This window comes from Tachyglossus aculeatus, chromosome 21, assembly GCF_015852505.1.
Source record: "Tachyglossus aculeatus isolate mTacAcu1 chromosome 21, mTacAcu1.pri, whole genome shotgun sequence".
NCBI lineage: Eukaryota > Metazoa > Chordata > Mammalia > Monotremata > Tachyglossidae > Tachyglossus > Tachyglossus aculeatus.
The window spans coordinates 28354749-28373677 of NC_052086.1; the positions used below are offsets into that span (position 1 = coordinate 28354749).

General features: G+C 43.7%; 1 protein-coding gene across 1 annotated transcript in view; it reads left to right on the top strand.

Moving 5' to 3' along the window:
• The window catches only part of TMEM132B (transmembrane protein 132B), a 589472-nt gene that overhangs the window by 173191 nt on the left and 397352 nt on the right, over nt 1–18929 (top strand). The window contains exon 2 of the mRNA XM_038762741.1: nt 10330–11215. Coding sequence (XP_038618669.1) covers nt 10330–11215 — 886 coding nt within the window. The remainder of the gene's footprint in view (nt 1–10329; nt 11216–18929) is intronic.

The following is an 18929-nucleotide window of genomic DNA, read 5'->3' on the forward strand; positions in this document are numbered from 1 at the left end:
AGCTGGAATCTTTAAACGCCAGGGACAATAGTTCACTGTCCTCCAGAGCTTGAAGGGACTTGGGGATCTTAGCCAGACTCTTCCCAGAATTCCCCAGTCAAGTGAAACTCCTGTTTTAAAAAAACTTTCTCTTGGTTCAGGAGAAGAACCAGGGGAAATAGTTTAACTCTGTATGCCTTGTTGGTTATGTAATCTAACTGCATTTGACTAATATATCACCTTTCCATTGTGATAGGGACTCTGCTCTGAATACCTCATATTTGTTAAGCACCATCTATGTGCCAAGCAGTTTGTTAAATGTGGGGTCACTGTCAAACAGTGCTCTGCACACAGTAAGCACTCAATAAATACGATTGATTGATTGATTGGTTGGTATTTTATCCCCATTGTACTAATGAGGAGACCGAGACACAGGGAAATTAAGTAACTTGCTTAAGTTCAGAGCAGGGAATTGGTGGAGCCAGGATTAGAATCCGGTCTTCTGACTTGGACTGTGCACTTTCCATTAGGTCATGGAGCTGCTTCTAGGAATTCAGGACACCTGTTCATTCCTATTCCTATCTGTAATTTATTTTTGTGTCTGTCTCCAGGATGAGGTCAAGGACCATGCTTATGAACTCCCCAAGCACTTAGTACGGTGATCTTTTTACAGTTCCTCAGGAAATGCTAATGATTGATTGGCGCAAAAAGCCTTGGTAGAAGAGCCTTCTCTCTGACCTCTCTCTTGTTTTAATGGTATTAAACTCTTAATATTTGCCAGGCACTGTATTAAGTGTTGGGGTAGATAAAAGATAAGCAGGGTGGACACAGTCCATGTCCCACATGGGGCTCAGAGTCTTAGTCCCCATTTTACAGATAAGGTAGCTGAGACACAGAGAAGTTAAGTGATTTATATGAGGTCACACAGCAGACAAGCAGCATGGCTTAGTGGATAGAGCATGGGCCTGGGTGTCAGAAGGACCTGGGTTCTAATCCCAGCTTTGCCAATTGCTTGCTGTGCAACCTTGGGCAACTCACTCAACTTCTCTGTGTCTCAGTTTCCTCAATTGTAAAATGGGATTACCTGTTCTCCCTCCTACTTAGACTGTGAGCCCCATGGAGTATGGGGACTGAGTCCCACCTAATTAACTTATACTTACCCCTGCACTTAGGACAGTATTTGATGCATAATAATAATAATGATGGTATTTGTTAAGTGCTTACTATGTGCCAAGCACTGTTCTAAACCCTGGGGTGGATATGAGGTAATCAGATTGTCTCACCTGGGGGGTCACAGTATTAATCCCCATTTTACAGATGAGGTAACTGAGTTACAGAGAAGTGAAATGACTTGTCCAAGGTCATACAGCAGGCAAGTGGCGGAGCTGGGATTAGAACCCACGTCCCCTGACTCCCAAGCCTATGCTCTTTCTAGACTGTGAGCCCGCTGTTGGGTAGGGACCGTCTCTATATGTTGCCAACGTGTACTTTCCAAGCGCTTAGTACAGTGCTCTGCACACAGTAAGCGCTCAATAAATACGATGTGAATGAACTAAGCCATGCTGCTTCTCACTAGGCCATGCTGGTTCTCATATTAAGTGCTTAAAAAACGCCATAAAAAGAATAAAAAAAGAAAAGAGATGGAGCTGGGCTTAGAACCCAGGTCCTCTGACTCCAGGCCTGTGGTCTTCTCACTAGGTCCTGCTGCTTTTCTTATACAATCAAGTCTACAAAATTAGGAAGAGTATGGCTAGTGCAAACATGGAGTTTGCCATATCTTATAATACCAGAAAAGAGGCTAACTACTGAAGCTTGAAGGGGAATGGTTTAAAACCAGCCAAAGAAGAAACAGCTCTGTGGGTGGTGAACATTTAGAATTTATTGCCGCAGGAATTTATGCTGGCAGAAAACACATTATTAATTTCAGGAAAGGTTTAGAAAAAAATCACGGACGGTAAATTCACAGTGGATCATTGGAGAAAAGTTAGAGGTTGGCAGCAATCACACATCCCACACTCTCTCAGACCTCTCCTTCGCCGCTGAGAAAAGCGTGTGTGATAACTGCCGTCCCTCCCGCCACTGAGGGTCCCTGCTCCCGGCATGATCCATGCCTATTGGGACAGGGATAAAAACTGTTTCCTCATGCACACACAGCATGACGCCTTCACCAAGCCTCAGGAAGACTGATGGCTGTGGGAGTGTCCTCAACTCTTAGCCTCGAGGAGCCAGAAATTCTGCTCCTCTAGACAGAGCTCCCTACTGATCTTGTTTTTATTTTCTGCATTTGTCTGTGGTGTGTTTTAATATTTCATAATTTCTTATATGTCTGATCCCAGTCTCTTCTCCTACTTGTACTCTCAGATTGTGAGCCCCCTAAGGGGCAGGAACGATGTCTAATTCCTACCTGTGTATTTTCATTTAGCGCTTAGTATTCATTCATTCATTCATTCAATTGTATTTATTGAGTGCTTACTGTGTGCAGAGCACTGTACTAAGCACTTGGGAAGTACAAGTTGGCAACATATAGAGACGGTCCATACCCAACAGTGGGCTCACAGTCTAGAAGAGTAGTACAGTGCTCTTTACACATAGTAAGTTGTTTTTCTCTAATACTATTTGATAACTGCTTACTAAGTGCCAGACACTGTTCTAAATGCTGGGGTAGATAAAAGACAATCAGGTTGGACACAATCCCTGACCCCATGGGGCTCAAAGTCTTAATTCCCACTTTGCCAATGAGGTATCAGTGGCACAGAGGAATGAAGTGACTTGCCCAAGGTCACACAGCAGACAAGTGGTGGAGCTGGGATTAGAACCCAAGTCCTTCTGATTCCCTGGCCCATGCTGTATTCATTCGGCCACACTAAATACTACTACTACTACTACAATCCCAGCTTGGCCACATGTCTGCTGTGTGACCTTGGGCAAGTCACTTCACTTCTCTGTGCCTCAGTTACCTCATCTCTAAAGTGGGGATTGAGACTGTGAACCCTACCTGGGATAGGGACTGTGTCCAACCCTATTTGCTTGAATCCACCCCAGAGTTTGGTACAGTGCTTGGCACATAGTAAATGCTTAACAAATGACACAATTATTAGTTGTGTTACTAATTATTACTACTACAATCACCACCCCTACCACCTCTACCACTCTTCAAGTATCATTTTGTACCAATTTTAGAGTAGAATGGCATGAGCCACTGGTTGGATCCCATATGGTATTTCTTTCTGTCTTATTGGGCAACCTTATGTTAAACCAATGCTCCCAAATTAACAGATTCTTAGCGTTTTCATGCTTGGATTTTCCCTGAAGCTCAAAACAAAACGCCGTACTGAGAAATCCTCTTTTAAATATATTGCGTTAGGGTTTCTTGAGTCTTCCCTTTACCATCCACCTTTAATTGGTGGAAAGCATTGTTTAAGACTAGAGGGTTAAGTTGGTGCAATTCACCATCTGAAATGGGAGCTAAGTGACAGTCCTCTCTGCTGTTGGTGATGGAATGATGTTACCTTACTGAGTGGTGGAATTAGGAGGAGGGATGTGGTTTTGTCAGGCTCGGATGAATTTATTTTTACATATTCCTGTGTCTTCATAAAACTGTGGCTGGATTCAGATATCACATTCTGTTGCAATCCAATTGTGGGGTAGACTGTTGCCCTGTCAGCTGATGTTTATGACTTTCTATAGAAGCTTTCAGACAAAATTTGTGTCTCATTCTGTTTGAATTATGGTGGGATAGGTGGGTGAGCCTCAAGTTGATATTTCCGGTGAAGCAGTGAATGTCACCACTGTAATGAAAAATCAGAAAATGCATCCTTAAAGTTCTTGTAAATCAATATCTGAACGAAATCAAATATCTACATAAAAGATAAAGAAGATAATAAACCGATCCCTTAAAAAAATGAAAGCCTATTTAAGCGTTGCATTTGTTTAAATGTTTTTTTTTTCAATTTTTGCTGGGGTTTCAATCTCTTCCCAGAGTGTTCTGTTTTGAGAAATGAGAATGCTGGAATATCTTGGCCCACATCCAGGGATTCTGAATCTCCACGGGTTTCAGTGGAGGAGTTATTTTATGGTCAATGAGACTTTTGAATACCGCCTACTTACATGCAGCAATCACCTGACAGAGATGCGTCATCAGTAAATTCATGGATCAGCTGCCCTAAAAGTTGTTCTTTCATTCATCAGGAAAACCCACCCCACTCTCCATCAAATTGTATCTCATCCATTGCTGTGGAAGGTCATGACAATGCATTTTCATACCATGTAGAAATATATTAATTATAATAATAACGATGGTATTTGTTAAGCGCTTACTACGTGCCAAGCACTGTTCTAAGTGCTAAAAATTATGGCATTTTTTCCAGCACTTACTGTGTGCCAAGCACTGTTCTAAGTGCTGGGGTAGATACAAGGTAATCAGGTTGTCCCACATGGGGCTCAAAGTTCTTAATCCCCTTTTTAAAAATGAGGTAATTGAGGCACAGAGAAGTTAAGTGACTTTCCCCAAGGTCACACAGCAGACAAGTGGCGGAGTCGGGATTAGAAGCCATGTCCTCTGACCCCAAAGTCCATGCTCTTTCTACTAGGCCACGCTGCTTCTCTAGTATTAAGTGCTTACTGTGTGCTAAATGATTAATTTGGACGGAGACCCTGTCCCACACAGGGCTTGCAATCTGCTTTAAGTAATAATAATAATAATAAGAAGAAAAATTATGGTACTTATTAAGCTCTTACTATGTGCCAAGCACTGTTCTGAGCACTGGGGTAGATACAGGTGAATCAGATTGGACACAGTCCCTGTCCCACATGGGGCTCACACTCTTAATTTCATTTTACAGATCATTATGGTACTTGTTAAATACTAACTATTTAAGTAAGTATTTAACTTACTCTCCAAGTATTTAACTTAGTATTTAACTTAGTAAGTATTTAACTTACTCTCCCCCCTCCATCCCCCCATCTTACCTCCTTCCCTTCTCCACAGCACCTGTATATATGTATATATGTTTGTACATATTTATTACTCTATTTATTTATTTTACTTGTACATATCTATTCTATTTATTGTATTTTGCTAGTATGTTTGGTTTTGTTGTCTGTCTCCCCCTTTTAGACTGTGAGCCCACTGTTGGGTAGGGACTGTCTCTATATGTTGCCAACTTGTACTTCCCAAGCGCTTAGTACAGTGCTCTGCACAAAGTAAGCGCTCAATAAATACGATTGATTGATTGATTGATTGATTACTATGTGCCAAGCACTGGTCTAATCACTGGGGTACAGACAACTTAAGTTGGACACCGTGCTTGTCCCACATTGGACTTACAGTCTTAATCCCCCTTTTTTACAGATGAGTTAACTGAGGCACAAAGAAGTAAAGTGACTTGCCCAAGGTCATGCAGCAGACAAGTGGCGGAGCCGAAATTAGAACCCATGTTCTTCTGACTCTCAGGCTCATGCTCTATCCACTAGGCCACACTGCTTCCCTTTGCTGAAATAGTAATAACAATAATAGTGATATTTGTTAACCACTTACTGTGAGCCAAGCTATTTACTGAGTGTCAGTCAGTCAGTCGATCATATTTGAGAATTTATCGTGTGTTGAATGCTTGGGTAGGTGTAAAATAGTCATGTTGGATGCAGTCCCTCTCAGACACAAGGCTCACAGTCTAATTGGGAGGGAAAACAGGTACTGAATTCTCATTTTACAGATGAGGAAACTGAGGCACAGAGAAATCAAGTGATTTTGGCCAGGGTCAATACATCAGGTGGAGCTGGGATTAGGTCAGAAGTCATGGGTTCAAATCCCAGCTCTGCCAATCATCAGCTGTGTGACTTTGGGCAAGTCACTTGACTTCTCTGGGCCTCAGTTCCCTCATCTGTAAAATGGGGATTAAGACTGTGAGCCCACCGAGGGACCACCTGAATACCTTGTACCCTCTCCAGTGCTTAGAACAGTGCTTTGCTCATAGTAAGTGCTTAATAAATGCCATTGTTATTATTATCATTATTATCCCAGTTTCTCTGACTTCCAGTTCCTTTCTCTTTTTACTTTCAAATCAATCAGTCAGTTGAATTTTAGTGCTTACTGTGTGCAGAGCAGTATACTAAGCGCTTGGAAGTGTACACTATAACAGGGTTGGGAGACGTGTTCCCTGCCCCCAGGGAGTTTACAGTCTGGAGGGGGACTTGCTTTTAAATATGACAACTGGTAAAACATTTAACGACTAGAGCAAAACTCAACAGCATATGCCATTGAACATTTTCCCCATGATCAATCTAAAACATTTTTCTGTCTCCATCAGATCAACCCAGAAGCAAGATAAGATATTGTTTCCTGAACACATTGCCATCTGTTTATCCTCTGCTATATAAAGCAGAAACGTTCAACCACGGTCCACTTAGGGAGGTACTTGCCGAAAAAGGCAATTTAAGCAAAGAGCAAACGATAGTGAGCGGAATCTTTTAAAAGACCAAATAATATAAAAAAAAAAATCACTGGAGTCAGCCAGGAAACTGAGACATCTTTTTTTATCTATACAGCCAGCTGGCTATTTGAAAAGTGATGCCCCCTAGAAATAAAAAACATGACAAGCAGTATAGCCTAGTGAATGGAGCTTGGGCCTGGGAGTCCGAAGGACCTGGGTTTTAATCCCCACTCTGCCACTTGTCTGCTGTGTGACCTTGTGCAAGTCACTTAACTTCTCTGTGCCTCATTTACCTCATCTGTAAAATGGGGACTTTAGACTGTAAGCCCTGTATGGGACAAGGACTGAGTCCAAGCTGATTACCTTGTATCTACTCAGAGAAGCAGCGTGGCTCAGTGGAAAGAGCCCGGGCTTTGGAGTCAGAGGTCATGGGTTCAAATCGCAGCTCTGCCAACTGTCAGCTGTATGACTTTGGCAAGTCACTTAACTTCTCTGTGCCTCAGTTACCTCATCGGGAAAATGGGGATTAAAACTGTGAGCCCCATGTGGGACAACCTGATCACCTTGTAACCTCCCCAGCGCTTAGAACAGTGCTTTGCACATAGTAAGTGCTTAACCAATACCATCATTATTATTATTATTACTGCATGGCTTAGTACAGTGCCTGGCACATAGTAAGCACTTAACAAATACCATAATTATTGTTATTAAAACATGAACACTTCTTCTAGACTGTGAGCCCACTGTTGGGTAGGGACCGTCTCTATATGTTGCCAACTTGTACTTCCCAAGCACTTAGTACAGTGCTCTGCACACAGTAAGCGCTCAATAAATACAGTTGAATGAATGAATGAATAGGCAGGGGAGTCAGTCAGCCAATGATATTTATTGAGCACTTATGTGTGCAGAGCACTGTACTATGCACATGGGAGAGTACAATACAACAGTAAACTGACACATTCCCTGCACATAACAAGTCTATAGTCTAGGGGGAAGACAAAGCATTAATATAAATAAATTACAGATATGTATATAAGTGCTGTGGGGTTGAGGGGGGGTTGAATAAAGTGAGCAAGTCAGGATGACGTGAAGGGAGTGGGAGAAGAGGAAAGGAGGGGTTAGGGACTCTTGGAGGAGTTGTGTCTTAAATAAGGCTTTGAAGGAGTTAAGAGTAAGTGTCTGTTGGATGTGAGGAGGGAGGGAATTCCAGGACAGAGGCAGAATGTGGGCGAGAGGTTGGTGACAAGGTAGATGAGATTGAGGTACAGTGAAAAGGTTAACATTAGAGGAGTGTAACTGTGCAGGCAGTAGAAGTATAGTGAGGTGAAGCAGGAGGGGGCAAGCTGATTGAGTGCATTAAAGCCAGTGCTCAGGAGTTCCTATTTGATGTGGAGGTGGATGGGCAACGACTGGAGGTTTTTGAGGAATGAGGTAGCATGTCCTGCTGTTTTTGTAGAAAAATGATCTTGGAAGCAGTAGGAAATATGGATTGGAGTGGGGATAGATGGCAGGGAGGTTAGCAAGGAGGCTGATACAGTAATCAAGGCAGGATAAGGTAAGTGATTGGATTAACCTGGAACAGTTTGAGAGGAAAGGGTGGAACTTCAAGGAGACAGAGGGAGGGTGAATTAGAAAAAGGGCTGAGAACTGAAATTTTGTGGTGGCTCTGTGCAATTGCATACTATACAGATGGCTATTTCCTTTTGTCATATAGTATTTGTTTACTATGTGCCAGGCACTTTACTAAACACTAGGGTAGATCAAGATAATCAGGTTGGACACAGTCCTTCTCCCACTCGGGGCTCATAGTCTTAATCCCCATTTTACAGATGGGGTAACAGTCAAAGAGAAATTAGATGACTTGCCCAAGGTCACTCAGCAGACAAGTGATGGAGCTGGAATTAGAACCCAGGTCCTTCTGATTCTCAGGCCCATGATCTAGCCACTGGGCCATGCTGCTTCTCCCCATTCATGGAGGGAGGGAGTTCCAGGCCAGAAGAAGGACATAGGAAGGGAGTTGGTGGGGAAAAATATAAGATTGGGGCCCAGTGAGTAAATTGTGGCTAGAGGAGTGAAATGTGCAGGCTGGACTGTGAGCCCTAGACTGTGAGCCCACTATTGGGTAGGGACCATCTCTATATGTTGTCAACTTGTACTTCCCAAGCGCTTAGTACAGTGCTCCTCACACAGTAAGCACTCAATAAATACGATTGAATGAATGAATAGTAGGATGTCACTGAGATGAGGCAGGACAGGGTGAGCTGATTGAGTGCTTTAAAGTCCAAGGTAAGATGCTTCTGTTTGATGCAGAGGTGGATAATAATTATGGCATTTGTTAAGCACTTACTATGTGCCAGGCATGCTGAAGTGAACCTCCCGTGGTTCCGGGAGATTCTTGAAGAGTGGGGGGACACAGATTGAACTTTTTTTAGAAAAATGATCTTCGTAACCGAGTAAAGTATGGATGAAGTGGGCAGAGACAGGAGGCAGGGAGGTCAGCGAGGAGTCCGATGCGGTAGTTAAGACGGGGTAGGATAAGTGCTCTGATCAGCATAGTAGCAGTTTGGATGGAGAGGAAAGAGGGGATTTAGGCAATGTTGTAAAGGTAGGATTTGGTGACAGGCTGAATATATCTCCTAGACTGTGAGCCCATTGTTGGGTAGGGACCGTCTCTATATGTTGCCAACTTGTACTTCCCAAGCGCTTAGTACAGTGCTCTGCACACAGTAAGCGCTCAATAAATACGATTGAATGAATGAATGAACCTCCCCCCATGCTCTGCCCCCAGAGGCCAGCAATTTCCTGTCCCGGGTAGAGCCCATCAGTGCCGTCACCAGTCTCTTCCTTGTTGTTGTTTGCGGGATCACAAAGAGTCACTAACAAGGAGCCCATTGTTGGGTAGGGGCCGTCTCTATATGTTGCCGACTTGAACTTCCCAAGCGCTTAGTACAGTACTCTGCACACAGTAAGTGCTCAATAAGTACGATTGAATGAATGAATGAAAAGGTAGTTTGTTGTGGGCTCACCACAGTGAGCAGTTGGAGATGGCGGTCAAGGAGAGAAGTTAAAACACATTTTTTAATAAGTTATGAAGGGATGGGATGAGAGGTCAGGCTGGTGGGTAGATTTTGAGAGGAGGAAAATGTTCTCTTCTTGCGCTACTGCTGGGAATAGTGGGAGAGGAGGAGGTGGAGACTGGAGGAGATTTTAGGGAAATTATGCCTGATGGTTTCAGTTTTGTTAATAAAGAATGTAGCTTGGTCATTAAAGGAAAGAGATGGAGGGGGATGGGAAGTTTGAGGAGGGAGTTAAACATTTGGAACAGCTGTCTGGGGAAATGGGTATGGGAGTCACTTAGGAAGGAGAAATATTGGTGGGTGGAAGAGATGGCAGGATAAAGCGCGGGAGGGAAATATAGATGAGCATTGGCAAATTGCCAAACATATCACTGTAAGAGTGAGTTATCCTACAGTATTACCCATTCATCTGATGTTACTGTTGCCATGTATATCTGTGTTCATATACTAAAGGACGCATATAGCAATGTAGAAAAGGAAATTGACTTGGGTTTGAGGTTTCTGATAAACTGTGAGATTTGGCCTGTTTCCTCAGTTATCCTTTGACTTTTTGATTTCTAAAAATACTCAGCCAGGGGATTAAGGTCAATGGATCAGTAGTATCTAATCTTTGTCACTCTATAAGATATGTGTTGGAATATTTTCTTGTTATATGGTTTACGCAATCCCCGCTCCCCCCCACCCCTGCCAAGATTTTCCACAATTAGGCACCACTAGAAGGGAAAGCAGATGGGTTAGTGGGTGGTTTGTTATATTCTGGGCTGGAGTTCCCTGCCTGTGCTAGGAATACAGGGGAAAAATGCAAATTAAATAGGATTGTCTGTTTTTTTCCCTTTCTTTTGTAGTGACCGAGAGCCGAGGACTAATGGAGACTTTACAGAGATTCTCTTCCCTGCCCACATATCTTCCCATGAACTACCAGATCTTTAATGCTGAGGTTTCCTTCTTCCTTAAAGAAGCCAACCAGGATATTATGAAGAACTCTAGTTTGTGGTCCAGGGTGGAATCATTCTTTATATACAAAGCCACGAGCCCTCCTGTATTGAATGCTACTTATGGGCCCTTTTTGGTCCAGCAGACAATTCCTCCGGAGCTGTTGTTGTCATCTTCTCCATTTGGCCCTACTGAAAAATTTGCTTTTAACTGGAAATTAAAATCTCATATTCTGGAAAGCTCCATTTACTCCGACAGACCCAAGGTGAGGACGCTGTTTTACATCACAGGAATGGACTGGGAGGAGTCGGACCCTGCTGAGATCCTGCCCTGCATCAGGATGTTTGCTTTCGTGGATGGGAGGGAAGCCACGACCAGCTGCCGGCTGAAGGGAAATTTGGGATTGTGCATGGCGGAGCTGGAGCTGTGGCCCGACTGGCTCGGCAGCCCGTCACCGCGCCCGGATTTTGAGCTGGAGGACGAGGGCACGGTGGCACCGGGCACTCCCGTCGAGCTGTTTTATCAGGCCTGCCCAGCCAGTGATGGGGGAGAGTGCTCTCCCGAGGATGGCAAATGGGAAAACAACATCCAGTCGAGCGTCCCCAGGGCAAGCCCGGCCATGGAGCGCATCGGGAGCGTTATCGTCTATCCAGCTCGGGACCCAACGAAGCAATCTTTGGTGAAACTGGATGAAAACGTTGTTGTTTTTTGGCCTCTCGGCCCAGTCAGGGAAGGGGACACGGTCACCTTCTACGTGGCCTTAACCAGTGGGTCTCTTGCTCAGCGGTTCACCCTCAGGTATGTTGATGTTGCTGGATGTGGGGAGTAGAAAATTTAGCCGGAGTTTTCCCTGCTGAGCCCAAAAGAGCCTTTTCTGCTCCAGAAAATCCATGTGGTCCCACACAGAAGAAGCTTGGAACTAAGGGACACTGAATAATAATAATGGCATTTATTAAGCGCTTACTATGTGCAAAGCACGGTTCTAAGCACTGGGGGGATACAAGGTGATCAGGTAGTCCCACGTGGGGCTCACAGTCTTCATTCCCATTTTACAGATGAGGTAACTGAGACCCAGGGAAGTTAAGTGACTTGCCCAAAGTCACACAGCTGACAAGTGGTGGAGCCGGGATTTGAACCCATGACCTCTGACTCCAAAATCCGTGCTCTTTCCACTGAGCCACGCTGCTTCTCTTTAGCCCCTTTTAGGCTTTAGCCCCCTTATCAGCAGACACATCATTGTTTCTTTCTTCCATTTCTCCCTAGTCAAAGCTCAGGGAGAAGCCCCCGAAGCAGTAGCTGACTGTTCTGCTTAGATGGTGGTTACTGAAAATGACCATTTCCGGGACTTTCAGATTTACCTTTAACGGGCATTTACTTTCTGATGTAAAACAGGGCCCAATTGCTTGGGACATGTCATATAGCAGCAGATATGGAAGCAGTCACCGGTAAACCCAAAGAAAGTCACCCTAACCAGAATAGAGCTCATTGTGTACCAGGCTGCTCATTCGGGTGCTCTGCTATTCATTCATTCATTCAATCGTATTTATTGAGCACTTACTGTGTGCAGAGCGCTGTACTAAGCACTTGGGAAGTACAAGTTGGCAACATATAGAGACGGTCCCTACCAAACAACGGGCTCACAGTCTAGAAGGGGGAGACAGACAACAAAACAAAACATGTGGACAGGTGTCAAGTCATCAGGATAAATAGAAGTAAAGCTAGATGCACATCATTAACAAAATAAATAGAATAGTCAATATGTACAAGTAAAATAAATCGAGTAATAAATCTGTACAAACATATATACAGGTGCTGTGGGGAGGAGAAGGAGGAAGGGTGGGGGAGGATGGGGAGGAGGAGAGGAAAAAGGGGGGTTCAGTCTGGGAAGGCCTCCTGGAGGGGGTGAGCTCTCAGTAGGGCTTTGAAGGGAGGAAGAGCGCTAGCTTGGCAGATGTGCGGAGGGAGGGCATTCCAGGCCAGGGGGAGGACGTGGGCCGGGGGTCGACGATGGGACAGGCGAGAATGAGGCCCAGTGAGGAGGTTAGTGGCAGAGGAGCAGAGGGTGCAGGCTGGGCTGGAGAAGGAGAGAAGGGAGGTGAGGTAGGAGGGGGTGAGGTGATAGAGAGCCTTGAAGCCAAGAGTGAGGAGTTTTTGCTTGATGCGTAGGTTGACTGGTAGCCACTGGAGATTTTTGAGGAGGGGAGTAACATGCCCAGAGCGTTTCTGCAGCAGTGTGAAGTATAGACTGAAGTGGGGAGAGATAGGAAGATGGGAGATCAGAGAGGAGGCTGATGCAGTAATCCAGTTGGGATAGGTTGATTTCGGTCTTGTCTCTAATTCTACTGGGTGCTCGTCATATTCTGTCTCCCAGAGACATGAAATATTTCCTGTTCATGACCTCCTCAGAGCGTGCTCTGTGGGGTGGTGGTGGGGGGCAGGTGGCTTCAGAGGTAACTGTGGAAAACGTTTAGTACGTATTTACTATTCTATTTATTTTGTTAATGATGAGCATCTAGCTTTAATTCTATTTGTTCTGACGATTTTGACACCTGTCTACATGTTTTGTTTTGTTGTCTGTGTCCCCCTTCTAGACTGTGAGCCCGTTGTTGGGTAGGAACCGTCTCTATATGTTGCCAACTTGTACTTCCCAAGCGCTTAGTACAGTGCACTGCATACAGTAAGCACTCAATAAATACGATTGAATGAATGAATAACTGGGGGTGGAGGAGACATTGTCCTCCAGCCGCCCCCCCCCCCCCCCCCCCCCAGCCTACTCATCGGTCTCTGTTCCTCCTCTCTCCCTCTGTCTCCCTTTCCCCCTACAAGGATGTGGGGCGACTAGGCGAGGCAGCAGGCCCCCCGGACGCACATGTTGCATTTGAAGATGAGTCAGGGCTCCCCCCAGCCTCTTCGCTAGGTCTTCCCCACCCCCGGGGGGGCTCCCCACAGCCCCAGCACCGGGCTCCCCCGGCTCTCACTCTCCCTCACCTCTGCATCCCTTTGTCCCCTTCCTCTCCTTCTCCCTCCCTCTCTCCCTACTAAGTTTTCTGTGGATTTGGCCGTGGGATGTGGGTGGCTGGATTGTTAACCTCTCCATGATCTACTCAGAGGTACAGGGAGGTTTGCTTTGAGGAGGTGGGAATAATAATGATAATAATTATGGTATTTGTTAAGTGCTTACTATGTGCCAAGCACTGTTCTAAGCACTGGGGTAGATACAAGATAGGTTCTCCCACGTGGGGCTTACGGTCTTAATCCCCATTTTACAGATGAGGTAACTGAGACCCAGTTACTGGGAAAGAGTAGACCCTGCAGATGAGGGCTCTGAGAAGAGGGATAGAAGAGGGGAATGCAGATCTGGACTCTTCAGTCTTCTAGACTGTGAGCCCATTGTTGGGTAGGGATTGTCTCTGTTGCTGAATTGTACTTTCCAAGCGCTCAGTACGGTGCGCTGAACACAGTAAGCACTCAATAAATATGATTGAATGAATGAATGAATGACTCTCTTTGCCCCCCTGTTTGAACTTAGGGTCCCTTCACGTGGGTGTGGTTAGGATCTGGAGTCTGAGAAACGGGGCTGGGTTGGATCACTACAAAGAGGGGCTGATTTCGGGTTAAGTTCACTGTGGGCAGGGAACAACTCTGTAATGGTATACTCTCCCAAGCACTTAGTACAGTGCTCTGCACACAGTAACACTCAACAAATACAATCAATTGATTGGGGTCACCAAAGGAAGGTTCACAAAAGAAAGTCAGAAATGAGAAGCAGTATGATCAGTAAAAAGAGCATGAATCTGGGAGTCAGAAGACCTGGGTTCTAATCACAACTTTGCCACCTGTCTTCTGTGTGATCCTTGGCATGTCACTTAACTTCTCTGGGCCTCAGTTACCTCGACTATAAAATGGGGATTGAGAATGTGAGCCCCACATGGGACAGGGACTGTGTCCATACTGATTATCTTGTATCTACCCCAGAGCTTAGGACAGTGCCTGGGACATTGTAAGCACTTAATAAATACATTAAAAAAATAGAGCATTGAATGGCAGGTAAGGTTACTGTGGAGGGTCCAGTAGAAGGGGTGATAATTTTAACTTGTGGGCTTAAGATCTATGCTCATTGAAAGACATCCCCTTAAATCTTCTCTGTAGTTGTTTAAATCCCAAAGAAGGGTGTGTGGCTCAGTTGCATAGAAAGGTCTGATACAGAAATCAGCCCTAGGTCATGCTCCATTGAAACAAGTCTGCTGGAAGTTTGTCTTCTTGGTTGTACAAAGCTAAGATGATTCTGAATTTAAGGGGGTGGGATACCGGTTCCTAACTCTCCACTGACTGCTAAGCCTAGTGGAAATGATTGCCTCGGATATTTCAGTAATATTATCCCATCTTTGCCTGCGAGAGAATTTATTCAAGTAAAGTTCTGGAAGCTGTGGAAAATTATACTTTGGGAAATGAGATTTCTAAATCTTACCCATTCGATTTTGCTAACTTTGCTTACCAGCTTTCCCATTTTCATACCACTGAAGTGATGTCTGAAAAAGCCCCGAAGAGATAGGAAGTGGGTATATAAAGGCTCTTTGTTTCATAGCTGGAGGAAAATGCATTGAAGTAAATATTTTGGCCTTGGGGAATATGTTGTTTCCCACCATAGCTGATTGTCTGTTTTAATCACATTATGTATAAATGGAAAGGAATGCATTCCATTCTGGCTCAGATGAGGCACAATATCAAACTCCAAAGTATTCTCAGGATTTCAGTGATACGTATTGTTATGAGTTCATTGCAAAGGAATAGATGTATAAAATTTTCAGGTGTCACATAGCTCTTTCTGATTGCATATTGTGAGGTGCCAATTCAAGGAAAATTGAATTTGTTATTCTCTACCCCTGAATTAGATTCAGGTTAAATATTAGCATCTAAACCTAACACTGCATACATTTTCAGCAATTTGAGTTTAGAAGGGGATGGGGAGATGGGGAAAAGTTTGCTTGGAGACTTTTACTCTTTTGAACCAGTTTAAAGAAAGCTCAAAAATCTTGGACTGTTTATTTATTTATTTTTTTCTAGGGAACTTTGCTCTGAAGTTATTCCTGTGGAAAATTCATAATGTCAATGATTTCCAAATGCACCTTTTGGCCTGATTATTAATCTGATTAAAATTGGACAAGGCTGAGGGAAGCAGAATGGCCTAGTGGAAAGAGCCTAGGTTTGGGAGTCAGAGGATCTGGGTTCTAATCCTAGCTGCACCACTTGTCTGTTGTGTGACCTTGGGAAAGTCACTCAACTTCTCTGTTCCTCATTACCTCATCTGCAAAATGGAGATTAAGACTGTGAGCCCCCCGTGGGACAACCTGATCACCTTGTAACCTCCCCACCACTTAGAACAGTGCTTTGCACATAGTAAGCGCTTAATAAACGCCATTAAAAAACCCCCAATTATCTTGTATCTACCCCAACATCAAGTTCAGTGCCTGGCACATAGTAAGCACTTAATACAATACTGTTTTTTTTTTACAAGGGTTGAGGGAGTGGTTGGGATCTAATCCTAACTCTGCCATTTGTCTGTTGTGTTTCTTGGTTAGTTAATTAGCTTGGCTGTGCCTCAATTTCCTCATTTGTAAAATGGAGATTAAATACCTTTTCTCCTTCCCCCTTATACCATAAGTCCCATGAGGGTCAGGGACCGTGTCCAGTATGATGCTATTGTCCTTAGTACAGTGCCTGGTACCTAATAATGTATTTAACAGATATCACAATTATTATTATCATGGTTATTGTTATTATTTGGATCCTGACCATTCTTTAATTCTAGGCCAGTGAACTCTAAAAGAGCAGCTACTCACTTCTAGAACTACCCCCAACATCTACAAGGGTGATGTTATTGAGAAGTCTGAAACCTGAGGAGTATGTCTTGGGCAAGAAAGAGAAGTTTGGGGCTTGTATTTTCATCTACTGTTGGCAGTCTTAAAGGCAGAATTACTGTGGCTTTTTAGTACCCTTGTGATAGATGGTTGTTGAGCTTGATTAAATGCCCCTGCTTGCCTTCAGCCATTAATCAATCTCAGCAGTTCTATGTGACATTGTATACTACATAACAGACAATAGAGATCATCCCTTAATTGAACTATGGGAAGCCAAACCTACTTCTCAGAGAGTAATGTGTAGGGTGGCCACATTAATTTAAAAGCCATAAATCCAGAAGTAGTTGACTTAAATCTGAAATTTTATTTCAGTTCCTTCTACATAATAGCCAAAAGGCAAGCTATAGGACAAGCTGATTGGCTTAAATTAAGAACAAAATGGGTTTTTATTTGATGAGATCTAGCAATTCATTCTATTTATTGAGGACTTCCCCTAAAATGTAAGCTCCTCCTCTAGATGGTAAACTTCTTGGTTGCAGGGATTATGTCTACGTACTCTAATGTACTCTCCCAAGGGTTTAGTACAGTGCTCTGCACGTAGTAAACACTTAATAAATCCCATTAATTATTATCTGTATGTATCTACTATTTATTTATTTGTTTGTTTGTTTTTATTAATGTCTGTCTCCCCCTCTAGACTCTGAGCTCCTTGTGGGTAGGAATATGTCAGTTATATTATACTCTCCCAAGTGCTTAGTACAGTGCTTTGTACACAGTAAGCGCTCAGTAAATGTGACTGAATTACTTTGTGCAGAGCACAGTACTAAGTGCTTGGGAGGATACATTAGAGTGAATAGACACAAAACCTGTTCTTCAGGAATTTGCACTCTAATGAGATGCTTAATGGAGGACACAGGAGTAGTGTAGGAAATGTCTAATTGAGGCAAGGAAGATGTGAAGAGGGAGGGGGGAGGAAAGAGAAGGGAGAAAGGGAGAAACAGGATGGCACAGTGGAAAGAGCACATAATGGAGAGTCAGGAGACCTGGAGTTCTAATTCCAGCTGCACCAGTTTGCCTGTTGTGAGACCTTGGACAAGTCACTTGGCTTCCCTGTGCTTCAGTTTCCTAATCTGTAAAATGGGGATTGAATACCTGTTCTCCCACCCCCTTGGACTCTGAGCCTTGTGTGAGGCAGAGACTGTGTCTGATGTGATTTGTATTGCACCTGCCACAATGCTTAGTACATAACAAGCTCTTAAACACCCACCATTCTTGTATAACAATAATGATAAAAATAACACTAAAAAAGGTGTCTAGGTTCTAACACAAGTCCCCATTCGAGTTTACCAGGGAGCAGGAAGTCCCACAAAGTGAATGGTGGCTTAATCTGAGGCAACCTCATACCCGGCTCAGCTCTACTGCCCATCATGTCCTCACTGGGTCTTGAGTCATTCACTCATTCATTCAAAATCGTATTTATTGAGCACTTACTGTGTGCAAAGCACTGTGCTAAGCACTTGGGAGAGTACAATATAGCAATATAACAGATACATTCCCTGCCCACAATGAGCTTACAGTCTACAGGGCTATTGAGTCGGCTATGTGACCTTGGGCAAGTCACTTCACTTCTCTGTGCCTCAGTTCCCTCATCTGTAAAATGGGGATTGAGACTGTGAGCCCCACAGGGGACAAGGGACTGTGTCAAACCTGATTTGCTTGCATCCATACCAGCACTTAGTATAGTGCCCGGCATGTAGTAAATGCTTAACAAAAACTATTATTATTATTATTATTATGTACCAAGACTCAAAAATCTTTGTTCACTATCTCAAATATGCTCTATATTCAGGGGAAGAAGGAGAGTAGACTGGTCCTAGGATTCTTACATGTTAGTCAATTGAATTTGGAACAAAACCCAACTCCAGGATGGTGACCAGAAAATGTCTTACAGATAGGTGAGGAATCCAGGTGTGAAAATAATAATAATTGTGCTATTTGTTAAATGCTTACTATGTACCAAATGCTTCTAAGTACTGGAGTAAGTATAGTGCAGTCAGATCAGATACAGTCTCATTCCCAAATGGGGCTCACAGGGTAGGAGGGAGAACAGGAATTGAATTCCCATTTTACCGATGAGGAAACTGAGGAGAAGTTAAGTCACTTCATTCATTCATTCATTCATTCAATCGCATTTATTGAGCACTTACTGTGTGCAGAGCACTGTACAAAGTGCTTGGGAAGTTCAAGTTGGCAACATATAGAGACAGTCCCTAACCAACAGCGGGCTCACAGTCTAGAAGGGGGAGACAGACAACAAAACAAAACATATTAACAAAATAAAATAAATAGAATAAATATGTACAAATAAAGATCACAGCAGGCAAGTGGCGGAGCTGGGATTAGAACCCAAACAAGACGGATTCTGGCTTTCATCAACTTCATATGACTGTTGCATTGTTAGAAGAATTTCCTCCTCTGCAGTCTTACCTGGATTTTTTCCCACAAACAAATAACGATAGTAATAATAATGGTATTTGTTGAGCACTTTATGTCAAGCACTGTTTTACAAGTATAGATACAAGTTAATCCAGCTGGGCTCAGTCCCTGTCCCAGGGCAGAGTAGGAGAGAGAAGGGGTATTGAATTGTTGTTTTA